This window comes from Corapipo altera, unplaced genomic scaffold (assembly GCF_003945725.1).
Source record: "Corapipo altera isolate COAL_440 unplaced genomic scaffold, ASM394572v1 64, whole genome shotgun sequence".
NCBI classification, from domain to species: domain Eukaryota; kingdom Metazoa; phylum Chordata; class Aves; order Passeriformes; family Pipridae; genus Corapipo; species Corapipo altera.
Genome location: NW_020884893.1, coordinates 1,819,952 through 1,847,741, shown reverse-complemented (window position 1 = coordinate 1,847,741; position 27,790 = coordinate 1,819,952). Strand labels below are relative to the sequence as shown.

The 27,790-nt window shown below is 39.8% G+C and overlaps 1 protein-coding gene across 8 annotated transcripts in view; it reads left to right on the top strand.

Moving 5' to 3' along the window:
* SULF2 (sulfatase 2) overlaps window positions 1-27,790 on the top strand; it is a 117,941-nt gene that overhangs the window by 66,122 nt on the left and 24,029 nt on the right. For all 8 annotated transcript variants that reach the window (XM_027646410.1, XM_027646409.1, XM_027646404.1 and 5 more), the window contains 8 exons: window positions 246-485; window positions 12,279-12,430; window positions 15,833-16,002; window positions 20,256-20,406; window positions 22,320-22,495; window positions 24,024-24,152; window positions 25,117-25,173; window positions 25,856-25,985. In XM_027646410.1, coding sequence (XP_027502211.1) covers window positions 246-485; window positions 12,279-12,430; window positions 15,833-16,002; window positions 20,256-20,406; window positions 22,320-22,495; window positions 24,024-24,152; window positions 25,117-25,173; window positions 25,856-25,985 — 1,205 coding nt within the window. The remainder of the gene's footprint in view (window positions 1-245; window positions 486-12,278; window positions 12,431-15,832; window positions 16,003-20,255; window positions 20,407-22,319; window positions 22,496-24,023; window positions 24,153-25,116; window positions 25,174-25,855; window positions 25,986-27,790) is intronic.

Sequence of the window (27,790 nt, the reverse complement as noted above, 5' to 3'; positions counted from 1 at the left end):
AATGAAAGAAGCATCATGGTCCATGCCAGCAGGTTTAAGTCATAACTTAGGACTTCAGTATTTAGTCCTTACTGGAACAATGGGAGAACTTCACTGAGGCAGGAGAATGATCTCTTTGGATCTGGATTCACTCTGAGATCACAGTGCTGGTGCTTCATTCTGGTCTCTGACGTGACGGGAGCTCTTATGTGGCTGTTTCTGACCAAAACAAGAAAACAATTCCCAAAATGTTTTTCTTCTTCCAGGTTCTATGCAGGTGATGAATAAAACCAGACGGATCATGGAGCAGGGAGGGGCCCATTTCATCAACGCCTTCGTGACGACGCCCATGTGCTGCCCGTCGCGCTCCTCCGTCCTGACGGGCAAGTACGTCCACAACCACAACACCTACACCAACAACGAGAACTGCTCCTCTCCCTCCTGGCAGGCTCAGCACGAAATAAGGACGTTTGCAGTGTACCTCAACAACACAGGCTACAGGACAGGTAAGCTCCAGGCTGGCTCCACCTGGCCGGTGCAGAGGCTCGTTCGTGGAATATTTTCGTTTATTCTCGTCCTGGACTGCAGCAGTGCATAATGCCAGAGCTTCAGTCTCGTGTGTTGGTTTAGCTTCCTCAGAGTTGTGCTGGAGGAAATGTTTACTTACAAACAAACAACAAAAATCCCAAGACTTCTTTTCAGAAGGTGGGAATGAAACAAGGTGCCTGCTTGAGCTGAAGGCATAGCACGTGTAGAATATGCCCTGCAATTACCTGAAGTGAACAGAACGACCAAGAAAGATGCTGTAAAAAGGAATCAGTGTTTTGATTTTTTTTTTTCAATAAAGTGGATATAATAAACAACTTAAGAGTGGAAGAGAAGGGACTGCTCCTTTTGTGCTTTGGGACAATCAGCTGGTTTGATTTCTCTAGACGATCGATTCCCAGAAAGGTGTTTAGGATAAATAACAACTGAGGAATAATTGGCAAGATCAAGTGTGCTCCTGAGAAACAAATGATCTTCTTTGCATGCAGGGCTCCTTAGGAACAAACATGCTGTAGAAAGGATTTCAGAAAACATGTAGCCTGTGTTTCACACCTAATTCCTTCTTTCTTCCCCCAGACATTAGATTTAGGTTCTTGGCTGTGACAGTGGTTTTGTTACTTTTCTTTCTGATGCCTTTTGTCACAATGAGAAATAGGCATAAACCTTGTTCTACTTGTGTTATTTATGGTGTATATATACTGTAGTATTTTATTATAGTTGTTGTTAATTGTAGTATTGTATTGCAGTTGTTAATAATAATACACAATTTTTTCTTGAATTTGTAGTATTTGAGGCTTCCAGAAACTAGTATAAATCTTGAATAATAATTGTAACAAAATCAAACTAAATTTGATTACTTATTACAAAAAATTATTTCCTTTCTAACTATTCACATGAGTTTTACATGTTATTGCTTTAAAGTCTTGGTCTTAAAACAAATAATAAGTAATTTCCTTGTTTTGTTTTTCTAAAATGAAGACCTGAATTCATCTGGAAAGAAATAAATTAGGGGAAGGGCATGTACCTTATTAATTGGTTGTTGTTTCCCTCCCATTTGTCATCCCTGGCACTAATACCAGTGATCATATTAATACCACACCAAGGTTAATGTTTTATTCTTCATAGATTATTTGATTTGTGTTTACTCATGTTTGTCTATTGTAATAATTTTTATATTTAGTGACTGTATTTCAAGAACCTGCAGTTTCTACTCACTTGAATAGCCATTGCAAGTGTCCTGGTGGGCATCTGGTTTACATTTTTACATTAACTTAATATTTCAATTTAGACCCAAGATCTTAATGAATCCATATTACATTATCACTCTACCTCTCTTAATTTGCAAACTAAACTTATTGGAACACACAGAAATAGTGCTTTTACAGGTACAAAGCCATCATAAGGTGTCAGTGAGAGATCCTCATTCCTGTAGTTAAATGTGACGTGTTATTATACAGATTGAAATGGAAATTGCCATCGTTGGAGGCTGGTGTTCATTTCTGTCCCCCAGTATGAGTCTTGAGTTGTTCACTTCGAAGGATGTCAGCAGTAAGAAAGGATTTTTTAAACTTTTTTTTCTTTTCTTTCCCCCACCCCTCCCAAAGATCTGATCAGATCTATCTACCTACTCCAGAAACAGCAGGAGACTGCACTTGAGCACCTTGTCTGCTCAGTTTCTCAGGTTTCAAAAGTAACCTGCTAAGGGGAATATTTTGAAGGTTATGAACACAGTTTCTCTGAAATGGGGAGTCCTCCTTGAACATGACTACAGTGAACAAAGGAAGATGTGGAAAGCACTGGAGTTCATTTGTAGGGTTATTTTTTTTATTTTTGAAGTCTTGTGCTAGTATTGGTTTGCCCTGCAAACGTACAGTTTAGCTTCCTGATCCCTTGGGTTTTTGGTTTTATGGTGTTTGGTTTTTTGTGTTTGTTGGGTTTTTTTGTGTATTTGTTTGTTAGTTTTCTTGTGTGTTTTGCTGTTGTTTGCTGGTTGGTTTTTTGAAGGAGTAGAAAAAGACGCCGTGAGGAATAAAGCCTTTTGAGGCTGGCTTTTATACTTTAAGTTCACAACCTTGGAATGAGACAGCTATTATTTTGGAAGGGAGTTTGTTTTTTCTTAATTCGTAAGCCAGGCCTTCTCTCCCTGTGCTTTTTCTCTTCTCTTTTCTCTTTTGTTTAATCTTGAAGGAAGAAATTCTACTCTTCTACTCCAATTGAACTTCCCTCTGGTTTTATTTTCTGCTACTGGTTTCACATCTCCCTGCCCTCTTCTCTGTTCACTGTGGCCTCCCCGTGTCTTATGTTCTCTGGGGTAGTGGCATTTGTGGCTGGGATCTCTGCAGGCTTGTGCTGCTGCTGACATCTTTGGGATGTGCCAGTCTCTTGAGGGAGCAGCGCAGTGGTGGTGCAGGTTTCTCTTGCACAAGTTGCAAATCAAAAATAGGAAAGGAGATGGAAAAAGTGCATCTTTCCCGTAATTGGTCCTCAGTTTCAGCCTTGGTTGTCAGTTTTGTATTTCTGACACTTTAAAAAGTTTGACCAACTTTTTTAGGCACTGTACTTGAAAGGATAGAGAGGCTGAGCTCAAGGAAAGTTCAGTCTTTGACTGTAACAGGATTTTGCCCAACATGCACGGGCTTGCAGTCCCTTGATGTGGATCAGTTAAATATCCTGGCAAAGAAGGGGGGAAATTTCCTTCTCCAGTGGAAGCCACTGAGGCAGTAGGTGTTACAGGCATGTTCCTTCTCCATTAACCTGTCTCTCAGTTTGAAAACTGCCAGTGTCATGAATAGCATCAGGTGTTCCTGTTATGTAGCCCCTCAACACCAGACCCCAATCTCAGCCTACTGTCCTATTGCACAATGTGGGAAATTAGGCAAGAAGGACAGTTTATGTAAATAAACCAGTTCAGCTGATGAATTGATCTTTAGAAAAGCCACTGCAAGCAACATCTAAATCATGCCAACTTAAAATAGTGGATGCTGGTACTGCAGCTTGGAGCAGGGCATGGTAAGAATGGAAAAGAAACAAAGAGGTCCTGTGGCAAACACTTCTGAATGTCAGTTCTCTGCCAAAGGTTCCTGTGTAAACATCTATCAAAAAAAGGATCTGTTTTCTGTCAACATGCACATCTCTTTCCCTGAGACAGCTTTTAAAATGCACAATGCATCGTTGCATGCTTTGGGCCTGCAGCAGCAAATATCAGGATGTTGTATTGGAATACAGATTTAAACTTTCCCTTAGACATTACTTAATGAGAAAAGCTTCTCTTTTCCACTTGTCTGGCTGGCTGAATGATTAAGTCTTAAAATTGGTGACTGATTCCAGAATATTTTGTCAGCTTTATCTGCAGCCAGGAAGTGCAAAGACATGTTTATCTTATTAAATTCAACAGAACTAGGGACGGTGGGTCAAATGCAGCCTGGCAGAAGGACACTTTTGCTTCAGTGATTCTTCTGGGAGAGTTCTGTTAATTTATGTTAGGGCTTAGTGTGGCTCAGTATGCAGCAAATGCTGTCCACATTTTGGCTCACTTCCCCTCCTTGCTCCTTTTAGGAAGTAGTAGAGCTAACCCTATTCACTGAAATGGACCTGTTAGCAAAGGGAAAAGCTGCTGCTTTTGTGGTAATGTGTCAGTATCTCATGGTGGTGAGTCCATGCTTGAATTACACAGAGAATTAATAAATGCCATTTCGCACCAATTTTGTATTTTGAACCTAGAGAGAAGTCATTGTGGGAGGTCCATCTCTGCCATTATAAAATATTTATTGGGAGTAAAAGTAATAATAATTCTTAGCACTTTCATGGGGCTTTACAATAATTAACTAATGAATTAATTAAAATTCAGTGGCAGTTTTCCATTTCCATCCATTAATATTAGAGTAAGAAGATAAGAGTGGCTGACTGCATTCATGTAATTATTTTGCACTTCACTGTCTGAGCCTTTGACATTTTAAAGTGATTTTAACAAATTGTACAAAAAAGGAGAAAGGCTACTGGTAAATATTTTTCAGGTTCATTCCTCTCCTTTTAATGTGACCATTTTTTAGTATCTAGATAAAGGCCAGGAGTCAAATTCTTAGGTTATCTGTTTTCTGCTGTAGATTTTGCTCTACTCAATAGTTGCTGCTTGATATTTTTTATTACAGAAATAGTTACAAACTTAACTGAAGTTGATCTCTGGGTATAACAGCTTGGTAGGGAATAACTGGTGACCTGGAGAGTCAAAGGGTAGACAGAAGCAGAGACACAATAGTGAAGTACTTTCTACAAGGCTCTGGGCAAGTGAAAAGCAACATTAAGAAGAGATGCAAGTTTTCGTCCACACTCCAGTGCCCTGTCCACTGTGCTGCACTTCTGTCATGTTATGTGCATGAAGAGAAAACATTATCCAAATCAGAGTAACACCCTGTATGCAGGAAGGTAGCTTTTGTAGTTGAGGGAGGACTGAAGGCCATTGTTGAAAGTCATAACCAAGTGATTTAAAAGCTAGACTTAGTTTTTAGAAGTGATTTGCTTGACTAGGAACTGAAGTGGTGTGATGTTCACCTCCAAGATATCTAAGTGACTTTTCAAAACTGGGTAACAGGTTTCTGAACTATTTATCTTGAAGGTAGATTAGTTTCCATAGATCTTTTGCTCTCTACACAGAAATATTCACAGAATCATGGAATATGCTGAGTTGGAAGGGACCCACAAGGACCACTGAGTCCAACTCCTGGCCCTGCACAGGCCCATCCCCAAGGGTCACACCCTGTACCTGAGAGCAGCATCCAAACCCTCCTGGAGCTCTGGCAGCCTTGGTGCTGTGCCCATTGCCCTGGGGAGCCTGTTCAGTGCCCAACCACCCTCTGGGGGAAGAACCCAACCTCAGCCTCCCCTGACACAACTTCAGGCCATTCCCCCTGGTCCTGTCCCTGGTCCCCACAGAGAAGAGATCAGTGCCTGCCCCTCCTCTGCCCCTCACAAGGAAATTTTAGACTGAGACAAGATATTGCCTTTACAAAGGTCTGTCAAATTATATCCATTAGATGTTATTTGCTTTGTTAAAATACAGCAAATAATTCTTCTTGCACAGCATATCTCAGTATCTCAATATCCCTTAAACTTGGCAATTGGGTTTTCTTCAAATCCTATGGGCAGAATGGCTCTAAATGAAATTCTTTTGGGGGTGACCCAAATAGCATAGTGCAGACTTTGGTATTTTAGTAAAGATTCAGTGTTAAGCTGCATAAACTTTTGCTTAGCTATTTGTTATTAAAAATGTCTGACAATCCACTGTTGGAGACGTCTTTGGGTTTTATGTGTGGAGGAGGAGGAAATGTTCCGTGTGCTAAGAGGAGGATAAATCTAAATGTTAAGATTCTTCTGTGACCGTGGTACATAGAAGGGGCGAGTGACACCGATGGTAAATATTTTTTGAAATGTCTTATTGTTGTGATTTTGACATTGAGGAACGTTTTGTGGAAAATCTGAGTGGTCAGGACTGGCTTCCAAGGAATCTGAGCAGACTGAGCAGTGCCAGTGAGCTGTGCTGTGAAGCTGTGCTGTCACCCACCTCTGCCCATCTCCTGTAGGAAGTGATGCTCTGGTGATACACCAGGACATCATATCTTGAGTTGTAATAAAGATTGGTGATGTCAAAATTGCCATTTCTAGATTTTTTTTTTTCCTTTAACTTTCAAAGGATGTGTGAGAGGGATGTTCAGAAGAATATTTCTGCCTTACAGTTCTAGTTGTGTTTAAACTTCTGTGAGCTGTGCCATTGGCATTAGTGAAAGGGGGCTTTGGCCCCACTTCCACTGGGAATTTTCTTACCTGAGAAGGACAAGCAAGACTTGGCTCACCATCAGCTTTCTTCAGTTTGAGTCCTTCTTGACCATTTCAAGATATTTGGTTTGAGTACTTTTGTTTTATTTGGCTTCATCTGCTCCCCTCCAGCCAATCCCCACGATTCATTAAATAGATCTTGGCACTGATCCCTGGCCACAGCTGAGCAATGTGCAATACAAACTCAGGAAGAGGAACAAAAGTGTCACAAAGATTACTGTGCATTGCCTTTGTCCTGCTAGATATCAACCCAGTCCCCTGGCATCACAACCTGTAGGCAACTCTAACTGCAGTGCTTACAAGTCACTGTACAATATGGGTTTTGCAGCTATTATGCTTCATGAATTGAGTGGTATTTTTTACTGCAGTTACAGAGAAGGGCTGTGCATGTAAAGGCTCTTGCCTTTAGTACTACTCCTTTTATGTCCCTGTGATGATGGATGGAATATGTGATCTTTTAAGAAAATTTTGTGCCCTCAGTGTATTATAGGTTAGAGAAAAATTGGCTGTCAGTGTGCAGTAGACTAAAGTGTGTGTGTGTATATACACCTGTACTCCTTTTAGTCTACCTGGTGAAATATTTCAGTGAAATCATCATTTCAAGAACTACTGCAGGCATACAAAAGACAAGAAATAATGAAAAGTACTTGAAACCCAGTCTTCCTTAGCATCCTGAAACTGATGGAACTAAAGGGATCTGAGAACAAAATGTAGTCTTAAAAATACTCTCATATTTAGGAAAATCACTGTGTGTTTTATGCAACCCGTTAATTAGATTACTGCAATTACTGAGGTAATAATACTAATGCTGTATCTTCTAATCCTTGCAGGAGTGTCGTATTTCCTTTGTCACAAAAGATGTCAGCTGGGATGGTTTTGTTCAGGGGAGACTTCAGCAGTTAGGAGTTAGTGATTTTTGGAAAATCTAGTCAATGACTTTGATACCTACTAAGAACTGATGTGTAATCTTTCCCATGGAACCTAATTTAATACTAAGTTATAGAATTTTCTCTCAGAACCCCTATATTTCTGCTGTAAATACATTATTTCACTGGGTTTATTCCATTGTACACTGTCAGTTTAAGAGTGTATCTGACCATGATGTGAATGCAAAACAGAGTTGACCTTTGAGCTTACTGCTTGTTCCATGCATACTAAGCAATCTGAGAGTACTTTCTCATCTGCTTTCCTCTGATTGTCTGTCAGAGGACAGAAAGTACTGAAAGTGTATAGATATACAGCAGAAATAAGGTCAGAAATTCCCCCCCATTCACCTTTCCCAAGTGCAAAACTAAAGGATTGCTCAGATGTAGCTAGTTGCTCAACTTTGAGCTGGGAAAAACTGGTATCAGATACAGAAGAAAAAAGATTTTAGAGGGGTGAACAAATCTGTATCAGTAACTTAAGGTTAATACTCAGAACCTGGAAAGTTGGCTGTTGAAATAGGTCAGAAAAGCAGTGCTCTAAATATATTTTTAAAGTACTTAATGCACAGCATTCATGTTTAAATATGGTGGGTTAATAGCTTAAAATGAGTTTAACTTCACAGCCGTGGTGGTAAGTGCAATTTCATGGGGAGCTAATAGGTGGATGCAGTGTGAAGGGTATGAAGAGATGAGTCTGGGAAGGAGGAATGTGTGGTAAAAATACTGAGCTTACTGTCCAGGAGTAACAAAAAGCTGAATTTTACTTTTTCTCAGCCTCAGGATTTGTTATGAGAGCATGGATGTTCACAAATACATTCCTAAATACTAAAATCCTGGTACTGTGTATATTCAACTGAAGATGGGCCTTGTGAATCATCTGGTCACAGGCTAATTCAGGTTGGAAAAGTCTCTTTTCTCCCAGCTGCTCAAAGGGTGCCCCAGGCCACGAGGGCTTTACGCAGTCTAGCCTGGAAAAGACCAAGGATTGGAGTTGCTGAGTGTTTCTGAGAACCCCTTTCACTCTTCGACTCCTCTTTGTGAAGAAGTTTTTCTTTTCATCCAGGCTGACTCTCACTTGTTTCAGTCTGTGCTGCTTTTTTCTTGTCCTCCAAGAATGCACCACCACAAAGGGCCTGACTTTGTCTTCTCAGTGATCTCACAGGTGAGAGGGTGACTGGATCTCCCAGAAACCAGGCTAACCTTGCTCTGTGGAGTTTGTTTTTCTAGTACATACCTTGCCTTGGCTTTACTAGAGCAAGAGCTGTGTCTTTCTCTGCCTCCCAACCAAAGGTAACACGTTGCTGTCAGGAAGAGGGTGCCAGTACTCCTCTCACACGTTCCTTTCTTAATTTCCTTTTTATTTTATTTAAAAAGAACGTAAATGCTCTGAATGTAAATACTGTCACACAAATTATCTGTGGAGGGCTAACTGTGGTCAGAATCAGAGCTGCCACATCAAGGAAACAACGAAAGACTGAAGTTCTGTGTCTGAGTCTGATCTGGCAGTTTTGCACTGGTGAATCTCTGACTTCCACTGCGTTCCTGTTTCTAGTTTGAGAACTGAAAATGGTCTGTTGTATCCATCTCCCAGTGCTGGACAGTCTGTAGGGAACAAAGAGGGATGACCTGCATTTTATTGATGCATCACAAATGATCTTGGTTTTCAGTTTAATGGAGAGCTTTGTGAGTATCCTTTGTTAGAGGCATTTTAGTTGTGTTAAGTATTTTTAGGTAGATATTAGGAAATGAATTAGTGTTTAAAAAAAACCAAACAAACCTGTAGTTTAGTAGATGATATAGACAGACAGTAGAACCAGCTTGGACATTTCCAGTGATGATAAATGATGCCTTGGTGTCCCCTTTGATTGTGCTTTTACACTACATTTGACACTCTGCTAGATCTGCTTTTTAAGCAACGAGCTATGGTCTTGATATTTCTGTGGTTGTGTTCCATCCAGAGCAGACCTTTGTGTTAATTGAAAGCATGGGGAAAATTCTTTTGTGTTCCATTTTTTTTTTCCTTACAGGAATAGTTTAAAAAAAGAAAACCTCTTGTAAAAATTCCACTTCATACCAGAAGGTTTTGTAGGTGCTTATCACCGAAGGGCAGGACCCTGAGAAAAAGGATCTTGGAGGGTTATGAACCCCTGAGGAAGTGGTAACAGTGTACAAAGGACTCCATTTGTGTGTATCCTGTTTTTTGTAGTCGTAGGAAAAACTGTGTTGCATGGCATTTAAAGTAAATCGTGTTCCTAATGGGTTTATTCAAAATAGCTGCATGTTTTTTAACGATCAGCTGGCTATAGGAACACAGCTGAGCATATCAAACAGCAGCCTCTGTGAATGTTTGTTAATGAAATCTTGGAGCAGTTTGAAACTGGATGTACCAAAGGCATGTGTACTCCAGAGAGCAGCTGTCTCTGGTCAGCTAATCTGATGAGGGGGAAAAATTGTGTTACAGAGAACGTTATAATACAAAATGAAAATCTTGGCTCAGCATCAAGAGAGCTTTGTTGTAACCCAATATTTTGTACTGCAGAGGAATGGCATTTAAATTTTTTTTTAATAACAGAGGAGGAGGGAGAGAAGAAAAAGATTTGAAATGAAAGATTGGAAATAGCAGAGGAAATTATTTAAAGCGCTGTGACATCCATGCAAGGGTATAAAGACACGCTGGGTGTACAGTGGGGAGGGGTGTGTGAAAGGTGTGGGGAGGAACTTCCACCAGGCTTTCCTTTAATGCCTGTGCAGAACAACAGTGAAAAGGAATTCTTTACAGAATGCCTGTTTCCTGAGGGCTTCAGCTAGCTCAGCCACAGCTCCCATGCTTTTTTGGAGAGTGGATTGGTTCTTGTGAGCAGAAAGGGCAAATATCTGTCAGTTTGGCTGTCATGTGTTGGGTGGGGCACAGGTGGCTTTGGGCTGCCTTGTGCACCCCTGCTCTGACACAGTGGGCAGTGTTTCAATCCTGGGTTCCGTGTCACTAGACAAGAAAAGAAATGTGCATCATCTGTGTTGGTTTTTTACCCATAAGCCCTGTGAGTTACCTGTCATTCTTTAAAAATTAGAAGCTGTTCATAAAGCAAAATCTTTAGCAACAAGTGTATATCTTGTATGAATGCAGCCCTTGAGTAATGTGACAGTTTTCATCTAGAGTGGAGTAGATCTTGTTGTGTTCATTGCTGCTAGATTAGTTTGCTTGGTCAGAGAACCCTTTTGTAAGTGACTCATCTGCAAAATATTTTTAAAGCACAATGTAATTTCAAAGAATTTGTTGATTATGTACCAATAGATGTGCCCTCCTCATCTGCTGTGATACAGATCTTAATTTTGTCAGCACTTTCATCACTTTAAAACACTTCAAACAATCTGAAACGTTCACTTTTTCATGCCTCACCTTACACATTAATTGAATATGTTGAAATTTGTTGAGAAGGATACTTTAAAATAGATTTTGCCTTCTGCCTAGGCACTCTTTGGATCTTATGGATATTCAGTGCACAGTGTACTTACTACCTGTAAATTTATTTAATTTCATTCCCCTGTATTGAAATGTTGCTAATATCATGTTTCTCACTTTTTTTTTTTACAAAAAGCCCCACTGTCAGGTAATGATACAGAGCTCTCTCACATACTGTTTTTATCACTATTTCTCACTGAGTCTGTCTTTGGACAGATATTCAGCCTGGTACAACTAGACATAAATCTGTTTACTTCAGTGAGGCAGGCCCTTTTTTCTCTGGCTGAAAATCTGTGCTACTCTATGCACAGTATTGCTCCTTGCATTTATATACATACTAGAAGGTGCAGTGTCATATATTGTAGGCTACAAGCTTAAAAAATACTATTTAAGTACCTGGGAACTGTGAATTATATGCTAAAATCCCATAGATTATATGATGAGGTTTAATCTTAGATTTGTGTTGTCCTTATAGAAGGTTCAGTGAGAGGTGGCCAGTGTGAGATGCTGCAGACAGTGTGTGCCTCTGGATTAAAAATGTTTGTAATGACAAGTGGAACAAGTGCGAAGATCACTATGATAATTCCAACTTGTGTTGCCAGACCATTCAAAAATTGAGATCTGAGCAACTTCAGTGCTGCCTTGTGGTGCAGTCTGAAGACCCAGGAGCAGAATTTTACCTTTAAGCTTTAAAAAAACTGGGTAGGTGAATGGAGTCTTCCAGTATAATTTATCCTGTAATTGTCTAGTTATTGCATAATATCATAATAACAAATTAATACTGAAAGATATGTTCCTATAAATTACTGATTTTTTTCTGAAGACTGTGAAAGCATCACGTTCTTTGGAGAGCTTGTGTTCTTTCCAAAGTAATCTGATGCTTTTGACTTTCCTTAACCCTTTTCTGGAAAATAATTTGTGTCTGTACGCTTGTGGCTTAAAGAGCAAAGCTCTTCTGGGAGAATGGCTCAGACCCCAGCCCTGTGTTCTGTAAGAATCCTGGTGCTTGTTCTGCCAGACAGGCTTCGTTTCTTCTGTGCAGCAAGTTTAAAATGCCATCATATTTACAGTCCTCATTTACCATCATTTCTCCCCAGCAAACCTCCTGTCAGTGACTTCACTGCTTCTCCCAGTTCCAGAGGTGGAGATGGCTGGAGTGGGTGGAACCAAAATGAGAAATGGAGTTAAATCGGGGGGTTCAGAGTAGGATGAGATAATGTGGTAACTGGCACTATTTTAAGCATTCTCTGTTTTGTTCATCTCACTCCAAATGTATCAGGCACTAAAGAAAGTACAGTGGTAATTGTGGTCCAGTCTCTCCTGTCCATAGTCAGGTTGTAAATGGAAAGATCTGCATTATGGAGATATAAATAAAAAACCCCCACAGGCGAACTTACCTCTTACCCTAAATCTATTGTCATGGAGAGAATAAAGTTGTTCTAAGAAGAAACAGAAAGGAAACAATCTGGTTAAATATGGTGTCTCTGAAGTGTTTCTGTTATGCCTTCTTACTACACTTCTGCTTTCTCTACCCCTAGCTTTCTTTGGAAAGTACCTAAATGAATACAATGGCTCCTATGTGCCTCCTGGTTGGAAAGAATGGGTTGGATTACTTAAAAACTCTCGATTTTACAACTACACACTCTGTAGAAATGGAGTGAAGGAGAAGCATGGATATGACTACTCCAGGGTAGGTCCTGTTGATTTCTTTCTATTCACATTTGGACATGACCACAGGAAAGCTGCACTTTATGGTTTCTGTCTAACCAAAGAATTCTTTTTGTGCTTGAAAGCTGGGATGTGTGACATTATCTACAACCCCCAACAGCAGTAGTGTTTGGATGTTATGTTATCTTCATTCTGGGAGGGTCATGGTACTGAAAACATCATTACCAGCAATGGGAACAAACAAAATATCCTGAGACCGTATTAGGTGTTATGAGCTGAAGATGTGAAAATGGATTTAAATGCTGCATCATAGCTATTTCTGTGCTTTGTACTTTAATTATTTTGTGACTCGGATTTTCATCTGTCCCCTTGGTATAGAACTGTCTTTAGTGGAGTTACACAAGCATTAATAAGATAAGAATCCAGTTCCCTCCAGCTAGATCCATCTTTTTAGTTTAAGGAACTTGTTTCACAGCCACAATACAATGGAGAATTCCTAGGATCTTGCTACAACTTAGGATAATTCTGAATGAGTGGAGAATTGAACTGTTATGTTTATATTTCTGTGCGTATGTTTCCTGATATCCTCTCAAGGATGGTATACCCTGACCAAACTTACAGAAAGGCTTGATAGTCATTGTCAAGTGCAGTATCATTTTTTATCTCATCTACCACGTTGCAGCTCAGTACCTGTTTGCAGTCAGGAGTACATTTATTTCAGCCAGAAGTGTTCCTCCCCATAGGAACCACCTTTAATGGAGCCCTAAAAAGGGCTGAAGTGACTCTGAAGTATGAAGGTAAATAAATCTATCTGTAAACTGCTCTGGTTTTAGGGTATAACACAGGAAGTAGGCTCACTCTGAAGAGATTTGTAATGTGTATTTGTTTAGCAGGGATTTGATTTGCTTTCTCTTCTGGGGCATAGATCCTGTCTCCGTGTTTGTGTTTCATTAGCATTGTGTTCCCAGTCAGTATTTCCTTTAAATGGTTGATATCTGTGATTTCCTGTCTGTGATTTCCCCTTTCCTCTGCCCTATTTGCCTTTTTTAATTGAATGTACTTTGTGTTGAAAGATAAAATTTCACAGCCTTCTAGGGTTTCCTTTTCCAGCACCAGCTGCTGAGGGGAAGGGGCAACTCTGTACAGAATTATTTATCTTTTATTTTCTTTCTGATCTATGAAGAATGAGAGAGAGAGCGCTAATCTTTACAGCTGTGTACCAAAAATGTTATGGTGGGAATTTATCTTATGTGCAATGGTGTGAGGCAGGTGATTCCATAGGCACTGTTCTCCATCTCCATCCATTGTACCAAGGAGTCACCAGGAAGCTTTATGTTCCAGTATCCTCAGCTCTGTTTTGTGTGTGCAACACTTGAAAGTGTTTAGGACTTCACTTGTTGTAGTTTTTCTTACCAAGTTTAGTAAAAAAAAAAAAGGCTGATGAAAGTAGAGATGTTTTTATAATCTTCATGTTCATGCATAATAGCTACAGTAGTAAACAAATGATAGTGTGCAGAGCAACAGCACTGGTTGATGTTAACACTGGAGTTCAAATGAACAAACAGAAGTTGAAACAAAACTGTTTGTCTTTCTTTCCTGTCATATTTTTTACTGCAAACTTAATTTTCTAACAGTGAACAATATAATCAGATTATATTTTAGTCCTGTCTACTTAATATAGTTAATTATGTGCCAGTGGAAAACTAGAAAAAAACGTTACTGATTATTGGGCTCTACAAAGTGACTGTTAAGCACTTATGCTCTGAAAATAAAATTCTTTTAGATTTTCTTACAGGGTATATTCTGCTTTGATTTTTCTTTTTCAGTTGCTGTCAACTTTTTTTACATGAATTTTAATTTTGTACATCTACATCCTCTAAAAGAGCTTTTTAAAGGAACTTTAAAGAAAAAACTGTGAGAAATCAGCAAATTGAAATGTTTCTGTTTGGTCTTTTGACCTGTTAAACAAGTGGGTTTGCAGTGATTTTCACTTTGACCACGTGGAAACCTTAATCTTCAAAATGAAGTTGAAAAACTGTGCTCTCCAAATGGCTAAATCAAAGATGAGTTACACACTTAAAGTGAGTGACCAGGTTAAAGAGGTGGCACGTTTAAGACAAACAGTGCTTTTTGAGAGCACTTCAGTGTTCCCTGTCAGCTCTGAGTATTGTCTCAGGTATTGAAAGCATGTTCAGAAGTCAGTTTTGCTTTGGTCTGGCTTATTGTACATTCTCCCTTCCCCTGCTTATTCTTATGACTGGAAGTCCTCCAACTGATGCCTGTTTGTACCTCCTTTCATGAGTGAAAAGATCATCTCAGTATCAGTCCTGATCGTGGCAATTCCATGACAGACATGGCTGGTGTTGGGACCAGTGTGCAAAATTATAAATGGAGACTTTGCTGGCCTTGTTCTGGGATAGACAGGAAATAACCTGGGGAAAGTAAGTCCAGGCCATGGAAAAGGCTGCTTTGGATGAATGATGAGCTGAGTTCTCAGCTCAAGGACGTTGGCAGTGGTGGGAGAGGACCAAGTGTCTGAACCACGGACAGAAAGCTGTGCTGAAAAGGAGATGCAGTCCAGTGTGTACCACACCTTGGACTGCTGGCTTAACCAGAGGCAGATGTTATGTCTGATTTTACATTCTGCGGTGACTTGGCAGTTATTTAGGTTTTTTAAAGGTGAAGTTTCATATCCTACTCGTGTTTAAAGGGTATTTATATTTGTAGCATTTGTATTTTTCCTGTGAAGCAGGACAATGTGGCTTGTCATTAAAAATGCTGTCTTCAATCCCTGTAGCTTTTGCAGATATCAAAAAAATAATAATGGTACTTCTCAGAAAATAGGTAGTCCAGCTCTTCTAAAGGAACTTTTCTAAGTTCTCAACAATACAGAACTATATCTCTATCAGATTGTCACTGTAATATTGAATGAAATTTTTGGCCCAATTAACCCACCATCTTTTCCTGACTTCTGGTTCAGAGGGAGGTTAAAAAAAAGAACATCAAGCCATTTATATTTTCAAAACACTTTTATGATGCATGGTCGGACTACACACCTTGAAGATACTGACTCTGATTTTCTTTTCATTTATTTTATTAATACCTGGTCATTGTATTTAGTATTGTGATCTTCATAATGTAATTACCCACTTTGGAAAGAAAGAATACCATTTGATCTTCTTTAATGCCATTCATTTCTGAGGAAAAGCTAGAAGCTGTTACTTTTTATATTTCTAGGCAGTGAAGAAAGAAGGATTTGCTTTTATTTTTTTTTTTTACTCCTTCCTCCTGTCTTTCTGAGTGAAGTAGCTCCTTTTTTTTCCCCTGTTTCTTATAATACCTCAGACCTCCCCATCCCACCTCACCCCCCCCAATTTGAAATTCCTTTTCAAGTGTCTCATTACACTTTTACTTCTACTTGCAGGATTATCTAACTGATCTGATTACCAATGACAGTATTACCTTCTTCAGACTCTCCAAGAAGATGTATCCTCACAGGCCCGTGCTGATGGTTATAAGCCACGCTGCTCCTCATGGCCCTGAAGATTCAGCCCCTCAGTACTCACATCTCTTTCCTAATGCCTCACAACACATGTAAGGAAAAAAAAAAAACAACCCTTTGATTTTCAGGTTCTGCAGTATGGAAATGCTGGGTAACAATGTTTTTCTTTGTAATACTCTTGGCATAACCTTGTCACAAATATATAAGAGTTTCCAGACTTTTTTGTTTGTTTGTTTGTTTGTTTGTGTCTCTTCAGACCGGTACAAGTATTTTGATAATGGCTACAGAATTAATTGGATGTTGTTACAGCTTCTTTGGGAATTAAGGCACTGTTTTTATTTTGAGCAGGGAGATCAAAATCTGGTTCTTGGGCTGTAAACTCTTTGGGGAAGAAACTCCTGTTCTTATGTATAAATTATATTATTTTATGAGTATTAGCAGAAATCACATATTATACAGTATTTACTACTCCTGTTTCATATATGGAAAGAAAGCAACTGCAGCACCAGATCAGACAGGCTGTTTGGGAACGAGCTGGTCTGTCTGTCCATGACCCTGGGCAGTGTCTTGAATGGATCCCAAAGGCACTATCACCTGGTTCCTGAGTTAACATGTTCTCAAGCTCCACCTTGAGATGGCTCTGGTTTCTAGCACAGGGACAGCTCTGGAATGCTGCATTGCAGGTGTCTCCTTGCATGCAGATAAAATGAGTGGTTCTCCCCAATCTCTTCTTGACACGACTGAAAACATTCCAACAGTTTTCTAATTCCTGGCTTCATGCCTTCATTGATGTTCAGCATTTGTAACTTTCTCCCTGAGTGCTGCTGCCTCCCTTTTTAAGGGGAATTCTGTCTTATTTTGGATTTGTGAAGGAGCTGGGAACTGATGGAAATAATAATCAGTTGGTGGCCAAAGCTGCTCAAGCCTAGTCCAGAGTCCAGTGAAATCCATTTGAGCTTTTTTGCTTAATTTAAAAAAAGAACCTGAGGGAAAAAACCTCCTTTGTTCTATTGTCTGGTTATTGCATAACTTAGAATTACATATTTCATTGTTTTCTACTGTGCCCAAAGAGAATCTGTGGCATAGATCTGCAACAGTGAAGTATTTCATGTTTGTTTGCCATATTGTGCTCATTTATGGTCTTAAATGCAAATTACAGAAATGACCAGTGAGCAACTTCTCATGGCTTATATTATTAGGTTCCTTTAGAAGGCATTTGGATCTGGGAGATGATAATCATCTATCATGCAACAGTCTGTACTGATTTACTTGCTAGTTGAATGAAAAAGGGTGGAAGGATTTGAGGAGGCCCAGCAGTGAGAAATACAGGCTACATCTGTTTTGCTTTTGCTCCTGGTTTAAGTCTTATTGTTCACACAAACTAGGCTTATCCTCCTGATTATAAAGTAATTACACATTTTTATTTCCTTTTTAATTTTAGGTGACTTTTCTTAAAATGATAACAATTACATAGGAAGTGTTGCTTCATGGAAAGAAGTTTTGTTTGTAAAAAAACAAATTATCTTGGTAGATTAAGGGAACTATGTTTTTCTTTTGGATATGAATTTTATGTGCATCTTGCACAGACAAACTGCCAGTCATCTTCTAAACAATTTTTCCAGCACTGCAATGATACATGATACTACAAATGATAATAATTTCTAAGGGCTTTCATTGACCTGAGTTTAGGAGTAAATGTAAAATATGCAGAACATGTACATAGGGTGAGGGAAACGATGCAAATTGTCCTCTTTGTTTTTTTCCTCTTGTTCCCAAATTCCAAGGAATCCCTCAGGTAATCTGTCAATTAAAAAAGGGTTGTAGGCTGTTCTTGCTACATATGGACATGGTAGGGCAGGATCAGAACACGGGGGGAAGGAACACTTAGGAATTGCCCTAAAGCAGTAAGAAATCCCCTGGACAGTGTTTGCCCAGTGCCAGGCTCAGGAGGCAGGACACCCTGGGCATGGCTCTGTGCCTCTCCTGCCCAAGCCTACAGGTGGATTCTGGAGCTGCATCCAGAGCCAGGTGGAGGTGGGACTGCAGTGCCTGGCATCCACACTGCACCCTGGGGCACTGCTGGCAGTGCTTCAAAGCCAGTGCTGTGGGGTTTAACATAGGCAGTCAGGGTGCTGCTTTGCTTGGGAGCCCTGGGATCTACTCCTGTGGCTAATTTACATGCTGTTCTCTTGCTTCTTTTGTTCCATATTGTGGCTGGTATGACCATTGTGCCCTGCACTGCAGTCCCTCTCCTCCTCGTTCTGGAGAGCTCCTCTCTGGGTGTGTCTGTGGTCTCATCGTGTTTGAAAATTATTCCCAGAGCAAATCCCTGGGCTGCAGGGCTGGTTTTCCTTTATTCCTGCTTATGCTATGAGCTGCAGAGAACACAACAGCTGGGCAGCTGAACAGTGATCAGAAATGTTACTACAACATTTTCCCACCCATCTTTTTCAAGGTCAAATGCCATCTGACTGGGACTTATCTTCTGGGTGCATTTGAAGGAGTCATCTTAACCGACTTCTAGGAATGTTACATCTGTGTATTTTCCCCATAAGACAGACAAATCTGTTAAGTGTAAGAGGGTTACATTTGTAGTAATCAAAGAAAATCACAGGCTTTGGTTGGATTATGTAGTGGGAGGTTTCAAATCAGCCAGGAAATCACGAAGTAAGCTGAAAAGGAATTTGCAAAGCATTTTTGATTCATTCTGGGCATCACATAGCAACAGTTTCCATAACTGTCAGCATTTTCAAAGAAGCAATGTCATTATTTCGACCACAATAACATTCTGAAATTCAAGAGACTATTAACATTGCAGAGACAATAAACACCAGCCCTTTCCTCCCTGTATGAAGAAGCCTCCACTTGCCATGTATGCACATTTTTCAGATAGCATCTAACAGAGGCTTTCAGCATAAAGCATTTCACTGTCAGATTATTAGTTTCATATTTATATTAAATCTCTTAAGACTACCTGTCACATTGAAAGATATATTAGAAACACAGCATTTTGATAAGTTTCAACTTACTGTTTATCTTCATAACTTACCCTGCTGCTCTGTTGCATACACAGAATCAAGGGTAGAATTTTGCCAAATAGGAGCTGAATGTATCAGGAAATTCTGTTGTTACTCCATCACTTTCCTCTTAGCATCTGCTGTTTTTTCCTGTGTTACTGTGTCACCCTCTGGGCTTGTGCATTTGCATAGACTGACTTTATTGCTCTGAATGAAAGAAGGAAGCCTAACCAAATTACTTAGGAAAAGTAATCTTTAATATTTTAGGCTCTGCAGGCGATGTGTTTGAGCCAGGGTGTGAAGAAATTGTAAAAGGTGTTTTTCAACCTTAAATAATAGCAAACTTTAAAGGAATAATATTTCTTGCAAATGTAAGCTATAATATAACTTCTTAGGGAGTTGGTGATGCAGAGAGTTGACATCCTGGTAATAAACCCTTATTTAGGTTCAGCTGACCTAGAGCAATATAATTGTGCAGAGAAAAGCGGTAGCTGGGACTCCCAACAGTGTGAAACTATGGACAATCAGTTATATTTTTCCTTATCACTTTAATGGTGTCCCAGGACCATGAGAACTTGAAGGGGCAGTGATATTTCAGGGGGACATTGAATCCAGTTCTTGGGATTTTGCAGGGACTTTAATTGAAGTTTCTGACTATCACAAGGGATTTGGTGGCTGTAATGTGTCTTCAAAATACAACCCTGTTTCCCTTCACTCCTGCTTTTCTTGGCAGGTCTTTAACATCCATGTGCATCCACTTCTGCTGCTCACAAGCAGTTGGATACCAGTAGGCAGAGTGCCTGTGCCTCTCTGGTGCATGAGTGTGAAAATACTCAAGTAGCCAGTCATGCTAAATTCCAGAAAGCTGTTAAAACATAGTAGAACCTTTTCAGCAAGTTCTATAGTTATCTTTAAACAGCTTGCACAAGCCATAGTATTTGGTGCTGATGTGGACAGAGTGAAAGCAAAGCAATTACCTGAGGAGGAGCTCTGTAACACGTGCTTCATCCTGATCATACTTGTGGGCTTCAGACTCCTGAGGCTAGTCTCTTGGCTTTGAGATGTATCCATATTAGTCTGAAGTCACTGCAAAAACAAGGTATATTTACTCTTTTCATAGATTTTATTCCCCCCAGAGTTGTTTTCATTTTCTTCCCATGTTTCATAACATGAAAGTATAAGACATTTGCAAAATAAATCTAATATTTTCTTGTGCACCTCGGAGATTAAGTCCTATGGTGTTGATCAAATAGAAATTACTAATATTTGTTGCTATGGCTTTTTTTTCTACTTGGCTAAAGCGTTGTGGTTTTCTCTCTGTTCCTTAGCACTCCCAGTTATAACTATGCTCCAAACCCAGACAAGCACTGGATCATGAGGTACACTGGCCCCATGAAGCCCATACACATGGAGTTCACTAACATGCTGCAGAGAAAGCGCCTGCAAACACTCATGTCTGTGGATGACTCGATGGAGATGGTAAGATCAGCACTGCCCTTTTTTGGTTTTTTTGCTAAACAGGTGCTTGTTTCTTGAGTTAAGCTCTACCTTGTCCTGTAGATGAAGGTAAGGGAGAAAGGAGGAGGAGGACTGCATCAGTTTTCTAATAGTGTGTCATCCTCTCACCTCGGATCATTTTGGCTCTTTATTCCGTGTATCAGGATCCTCATCTCCTAAAGACAGGTACCATGAGGTGGTTGGTGTGAGCTGATTTGTTGCCACAGAGCCACTGCTGAGTGAGGGGAAGAGGGAGGGATCCCCTTAAAAAAATATATATATCATATGTCCTAAAAATGTACCCTCTGATAGAGAAAAGTCATCCTACAATCTGTTGGAAGTAAATACCTAAATGTGTGCTTGTTCTGATCCCCTAACACTGAGTTTCTGAGAGAAGAAAACAACAGCAACAAAAAGTGATGTTACAGAAGTCCTAACTCTGTAATGATGGAATGATCTCATGGTAAACCCAGCCCAGGATGTTAAATGTTGGAAATAAATAAATAAATAAATAAGTTGGTACATTAAAAAAATTTAATTAAGTCTGCATTAGGTAACAGTGAGATCTCTTAATGCAGACTGAGTGTCTTCAACAGAAACATCTGAATTCACTAAAAGCTAAGAGTGGTTTTCCAGATCTAAAAAGGCAGATTTAAAGGAGTTGCAATTTACTGCTTATCTCTTGGCATTCTTATTCAAAAAAGGTAGAACATAAAATAAGTGGAGTGCTGTAAAGCAAAGATGAGATTATATGGGTGGTATTGCATAAATTTGTTACTAATGTCTTATAATTACTGATTCAGGCAAGTATGATCTCTGTCTCATGTTAATGAGCCTGTTCAGATGGTTCAGATTACCAGCATTAGGGGAGATTGGTGATTTTACTGCGGTGTTCGGATTTTCTGTTCAGTAAAATGGTTTCACTCTGGGTGATTAACTGCAGGCAAAATCAGTTAGGTTGATTTTTAGTTCTAGTTACCAAGTTAGCCTGACCTTTTCCACTGAATTATATGTGTCTAATAGTCTTTCAAAACTAAAAAGAAAAAACAACCAAGTACCTCACACAAAACAATAAAACCACCACAAACACACACAAACAAACAAAAAACCGCAAACAGAACAACTCGTAAAAGAAGCAAAAATAAATCCCCAAACCAAGGACATCAGAGTTTGTTTTCTTCTGTGCTGATGGGTTCTGGGTGTGTGTGAGGCACTGCTTTGGTGGTACCTCACCACCTTTGTACCTTTGCAAGGCAAAGCATCACATAAAAATTGACCTTTGGTGCTCAAGTGGATACATTTCACACAAAGATGCTTCTGTAAATCTATAGAAGCAACCACAGAGTTAAATCTCATCTTAATTCTCCATATTGAGAGAGTATGACTGAATGTTATTTATCTGGAAGGTATTGTGCAAATATTCTGCATAATGGGGACTCATTTGTCCGAAGGCAAGATCACTGAGTGTTGCTTAAACACGTGTGAGATTTCAAATGCTGTCATTTTATTAAAATTGTTTTCTGCAGGAAAAAAATAAAGGTCGAGAGAAAATTTCAAAAATGGCACCTTGAAACTCTTATCTCTGTTACTGTGTGTATTTAGCACTATCTTGCCAGCTCCTATGCAAAATGCTGAACCCAGACACTTGAGGTAGGCACACTAATGTGTTCTACCTTAAAAGAGAAAACAGAAGTGTGCCTTGCAATAGCCATGATATTCAACTAGTAAAATTAAGATGTGATTATGGATTATTCAGAGTAGTGGTTCATTGTGATAACTCAGTGCCAACCTGGGCTGTTGTAATTTATTACTCACAGGCAGAAAATGATAGCCAGTATTCCACGTGGACACGAATTTCATGTTTTGTTTTGCCTTTTTTTTTTTTTTTCCCCTAGATTTACAACACATTGGTCGAAACAGGAGAACTGGACAACACGTATCTGATATATACAGCAGACCATGGTTACCATATTGGGCAGTTTGGGCTGGTGAAAGGGAAGTCCATGCCCTACGAGTTCGACATCAGAGTTCCTTTCTACGTCCGAGGTCCCAACGTCGAGGCCGGGTCCTTGTAAGTTCTCCTCTTTTGAAATATGTCCATTCTTTTATGGAAAGACTATACAAATTATACAAAATTATACATGTAACTGTGTAGTTTTCAAGTTAAAAAAAAAATGTTGTGTCATGTTCACTGCCACAGTAGATAATTATTGCTGAATGTTGGAATCACTTGTTCCAGCTTATAAAGAATAGTTCATATGTTATCATGCACAAAAGGTTCTTTTTGGTTCATTCTTTGAGACTACATGGTTAGGGCTGTTGGATGCAGTGTGCAGACTGTGCCTGTTAATTAAAATGGTAGCTTTGATCAACTAAGAAATTATGTAAATACACTTTCTAAGCAATTATTTCAAATAGCAAATATTTGCACTTAAGTAATGATTTTGGACAGTGCCATGATTTACTACCTTGTCTTTATATCAGTGTGCATGTTTTAGCATAATTAACACACAGTCTTCCACACAAAATTCTTTTTTTGCTGCAGATGGATCTAGTGTGTAAAACAATAACAAATAATTATTAAAAAAAATCTCATTCCATATACTGGTTAAATTCATTGGTTCATAATATCTGTAGGCACAAAAATGTTAAATTCTGTAGATATTGCACCATGTCCCTAGTTTGTTTTCAGCAGTTATGCATATGAAAAAAAAGCAACATTACTTCCCTAAAAAGCAGGGAGGAATTCCTCAGTTGGAATTAAACATGTGACCTCAGCACTGAAGGAGTTTTGTCTGCAGCAGCCCCAGAATTTCAAGTGAGCTGAAACAACCTTCTAAGAACAGGCTCTCTTTCCCTTTGACTGCAGTTCTTGGCCTTCCTGGAGAGGGAATGCTCTTATGGCCCGAGTGGACTGAGCTGGTGTTTCTGCAACATGTAATACCAGAGACCAGCCACATTATGTCTGCTCTAGTTCAAGGATCTTTACACCCAGACACCCATAAAAGCTGTGAAATCTTCCCACTGAATTTCATTTTTCAGAGACTTCTGAAGATGAAAGAATAGGAAGAACAGGATAAAATAGCTTGGAGGGGAGAGTATTTCAGAAAATAAATTGATCTTCCCTCTCAGCCTGATTTTTTTCTCTAAATGGTGGAACATCAATCATCCGTGTTTTGTGTGAACCTTATGTTTTCCTACAGAGTAATTGTCATGACTCCCTTTTGATACCAACAAAATTTTAATGGCAGTCACTGTAGCAAGTCATTACTAAGCTCTCGTTTCTAATACCAAATATACTACATCATAATTATTAGTAATTAAAATCAAATTAGGTACATCAATTTAATTCATCATCCGTGCTCTTGTCAGTGCCTGTTTGCTCACTCACTCAAAAATGTAGTAATTTTTAAATAGTGTCTCATTAATTAGTGTGAATTTAGCAGCTTCCTTCTGTCCTGAATTTTTTGAGCTCGTGTTCTGCACTGCCATGTATAGCAGCCCATCTGGTCCCATCCTGCCTTTGTTTGAACAGAGCTGGAGTTGCTTGGTGTCATTACATGGACTTTAAACTGGGTTCTCCTTTATGTGTTTTACAGGAATCCTCACATCGTGTTGAATATTGATCTCGCACCTACGATTCTGGATATTGCTGGGTTGGATATTCCCTCTGACATGGATGGTAAATCCATTCTAAAGCTGCTGGATTCGGAGAGACCAGTAAATAGGTAAGAACTGGAAATGTGTGTGGAAACATGTATGTGTTTGTGCAACAGGCTGAACAGGTGTTCAGCAGCATGCACCAAATTTAAAGGAAAATATAATAAAATTACCACCTGTAGGATTACATCATTCACTGGGAAGTCTGGAGACCAGCTGACCCACTTCAGTTATTTTCATTTTGGCATATTTTCATTTTCATATAGTAGATGTATGGCATATATGGCATCTCTATATACTAAATATAGTCTGTGTAGAAGAGAGGGATACGTGTGAAATCTTTACCTATGTGAGTTATAGATTTTATTCGTCTCTGGGGCATCATTTGTAGCAGAGCTACAAACTTCACTTTGAATGAATTGTAGAATAATTGAATTGAAAGGGTTGGTTGCATATCAGACTGTAATATAAAGACAGGCTAGAACTCAAAATTGCAGTTATTATTTAAGACTTTCCATCAATAGTTTCATTGGAAAAAGGCTGAGGAAGAGGATTAGACTGGATGCTTGCTAGAGAAGATCAGCAGAGAAAGGGAAGGAGATTTATTTGCTTTATAAGTAGGTGGGTGGAGTGAGAAGGGGAAAAGGAGCAGCTGCTTTAGAATAGGCTACTTGGTGGGTAGTGTGAAGGTTGAGAGCCCAAACTTGAGTCATGAAATCCGGATTTAATTTGTGATCCTTTGTGATGGAGGATGATTCAGTTAATCCACTGTGCCTTAAACGTGTTTATGTTGAAGGAATTGCACTCTCTGAACCTGTTGTGGATTTTTGTCCCTGTGAGAAAAATCTGTCCTGTGTTTGCTCTTGGTTTGCACTGGAGAGGTGTTTGTACCTGCTTCCCAGAGCTGGATGTCCCCTTGTGCAGTGACATGACATGTTTCTCTTTGGAATTGGGGATGGGAGAGAAAACTGGGGCACGACTTGGTTACTGGGTTTGTGGGAGTTGCTTCTTCCTCTCCTCGTTTCCTCCTAGGTTCCACTTAAAGAAAAAGATGAAGGTGTGGAGAGACTCATTCCTTGTGGAAAGAGGGTAAGGAAAGTGTTAATCACAAAGCTCAGTTTTTTAAATAGAAGGACACTGAATAGCTAAAGCCAAAGCAGCACTCTGCCACAGTCTAAAGCCATTTAGCTGTGCCAGCAGGGACACGGCTGCAGCGTTGCCTAATGGCACTGATTGGAGGGGATGTATGGCCTTTGCCTACAGCCTGCATAAATGTGCTCTTGGGGTGGGGGAAGGGAGTTTGCTTGCATTGAGAGATGGAAAGGCATCCCATTTTGCTTTCAGCTGCTGCCCTCCCCACCCTCCTGCTTGTACCATGGGAGTATGAACAACCCTCCTTCTCTGCGTGTTCATCTGTGCCCCTGCCTTAATACATCCGTGGGGGCACGAGGGGTTTGCAGAGTGCAGCTCTGTAGGATGAGGAGGATGTGGTCTCCTTAGACTGACTGTTGTCACTGCCTGCCAGTCAGACATGGAACACAGTCTTGATTTTGTGTGGTTTTGTACACTCCCCAAGAGCATGACATGAGTAACTCGTGTGTTATCAGAGAGGCTGAGTGCTGGTTTCTACTGGACTATGAAGTTTTGGCTACCAGTGTTGCTATGGACTTGGAAAATAACATGCTCCTCTGAGTCTTTTCAACAAACTGCATTTATATCTTGGAATTAATGTAAAATTAATGTAAAAATGAATGTTATTCTTTTCCCCCAGTAAACTGCTGCACAAGAGGGAGAATGAGAAGGTAGATGCCCAAGAAGAAAACTTCCTACCCAAATACCAGCGTGTGAAAGACCTCTGTCAGCGAGCTGAGTATCAAACAGCTTGTGAACAGCTTGGCCAGGTAGGGCATTGTCCCCCTGACTGAAAGTAAGCAGTTGTAGTTAGGCCAAGCTTAACACCTTCACTGTGGCAATGTCCTTCACCACATCGTCCGTGCCAGCTTATGAATCACATGGCTCTGGGGCCTTTGCTCAAAACCATATTACTGCATTTCTGAGACTGACTGTCAGTCAGGAAATTCTGATTCAGGTGTTCTGCATTGATTTCAGGTGGTCAAGAGAACCACCTAGGCTGTTCTAACATTCTGTTCCCCAAATAGAATGTGGTTTGGGCTTCATTAGTGATGAGGAGCTACAGTGTACCTAACAGATTGGCCTTCTCCAAATACATATAGTTTGCTTTGCTTTGAATTCTCTATTTAATTCATTTTGTTGATGTTGTTATTTGGAATTACATGTAATAATGGGAAACTGACATTCTGTTAACTCAATATATTCCTCCTCTGAGCAAAAATAGACTGGGAAAACACACATGCAATTATGACTGGAGGCAGTCTGGGATATGGGCATAAAGCTCATTGATTTTGTGTCATTTCTCTTGTTGCATAACTGTTCTGGGCGGATAGGAAAATATGTTCACTTTAGATCCAAGTTGCACAGAAGAAATTCAGGGGAAAAAGCTCTGGAGTGGTATCAATACGTGGTCTTGAAATGCACAGGAGAGGATTTTGGAAATTACAGGAGCAGTGCAAAGGCAAAGCACAGCTGGCTCCATAGATAGAGTTCCTCACTCCTGGGGGAATTCTCATCCTCTGGAAACATGGCAGAATTGACTCTGTGCCATTGCTCTCATCCAGGTGTGGGTCCCAGTGCCCCTTCCAAGGACTGTGACACATTCTGCTGTGGACAGAGTGGGGAAGCTCAGTGGGTCCACGTTACCCTGTCAGTTCTTAGACTGGCATTGCCTCATCTCCTGGCAGCTCAGAGGGCTCCCAGGATAAGTCAGGCTGTGGAACATCTGTCCATGCAGGCACAATCTGAATGGTTCACCAGCACTACAGTCAGTAATGGACTGCTGAGGCTACAGTAGTTCATTTTTTACTGTCAGAGACCAGACTTTCTTCTTCTGGCTCTACTGATCATGTAGTTCAGTGTACCTGTGAAATGACTCCGTTGTTACTTAGGTGTTTGGATCCAATTCATATGTATAAGAATTTTCCAGATGCTCTTTTCTTCCTATGGCTTCTTTGTCAGATGTAGTATACTGAGAAACTACAATGTCCTATTCTTCCTAAAAATACTAAACTTGAATATTACATGCAATAGTTTATTGTCATCAGATGTCTCAAGCTGCAGTTTTAGCTGTGTGGGAGCACTCCATTGTTTTATGAATTTGAAATGTTTTTTGAGGAACTGGAGGAGAAGTTACTGTTTCTGCTACAACATCATTCAGTAAATAGTATGGGGAAATACAGCTTTTCTTTTTCCATCAGTGCTGTCTTTTTGAAAGCTGTTTCAACTTCTTCCTTTTGTCTTTATCTTCCTAAATATTTTGAACGTTATTGTAAGAACAGAGGGGAAGAGACACTTTCCAAATCCGTGTTGTCACTGAATCTGTCACTTTGCATAAGGTAACTTAGCTATGCTCAGGCTTTCTTACTCTAATTACCACATGTCTCAGTTGTGGAAGAAAGGGGGAAGGCCCTGTAATGTCTACACACATTCACAGGCTTATATTTTCTTTCATGGGCGATAAAATATCTTTGACCTCTTTAAGAAGAGGGTATAAAACGTCAACTCTGCAGTCGGAGTTGCCAATAAATTCTGAAGTAAAGATGTGCTAATAAGAGATGTGTGTGCTGCATCC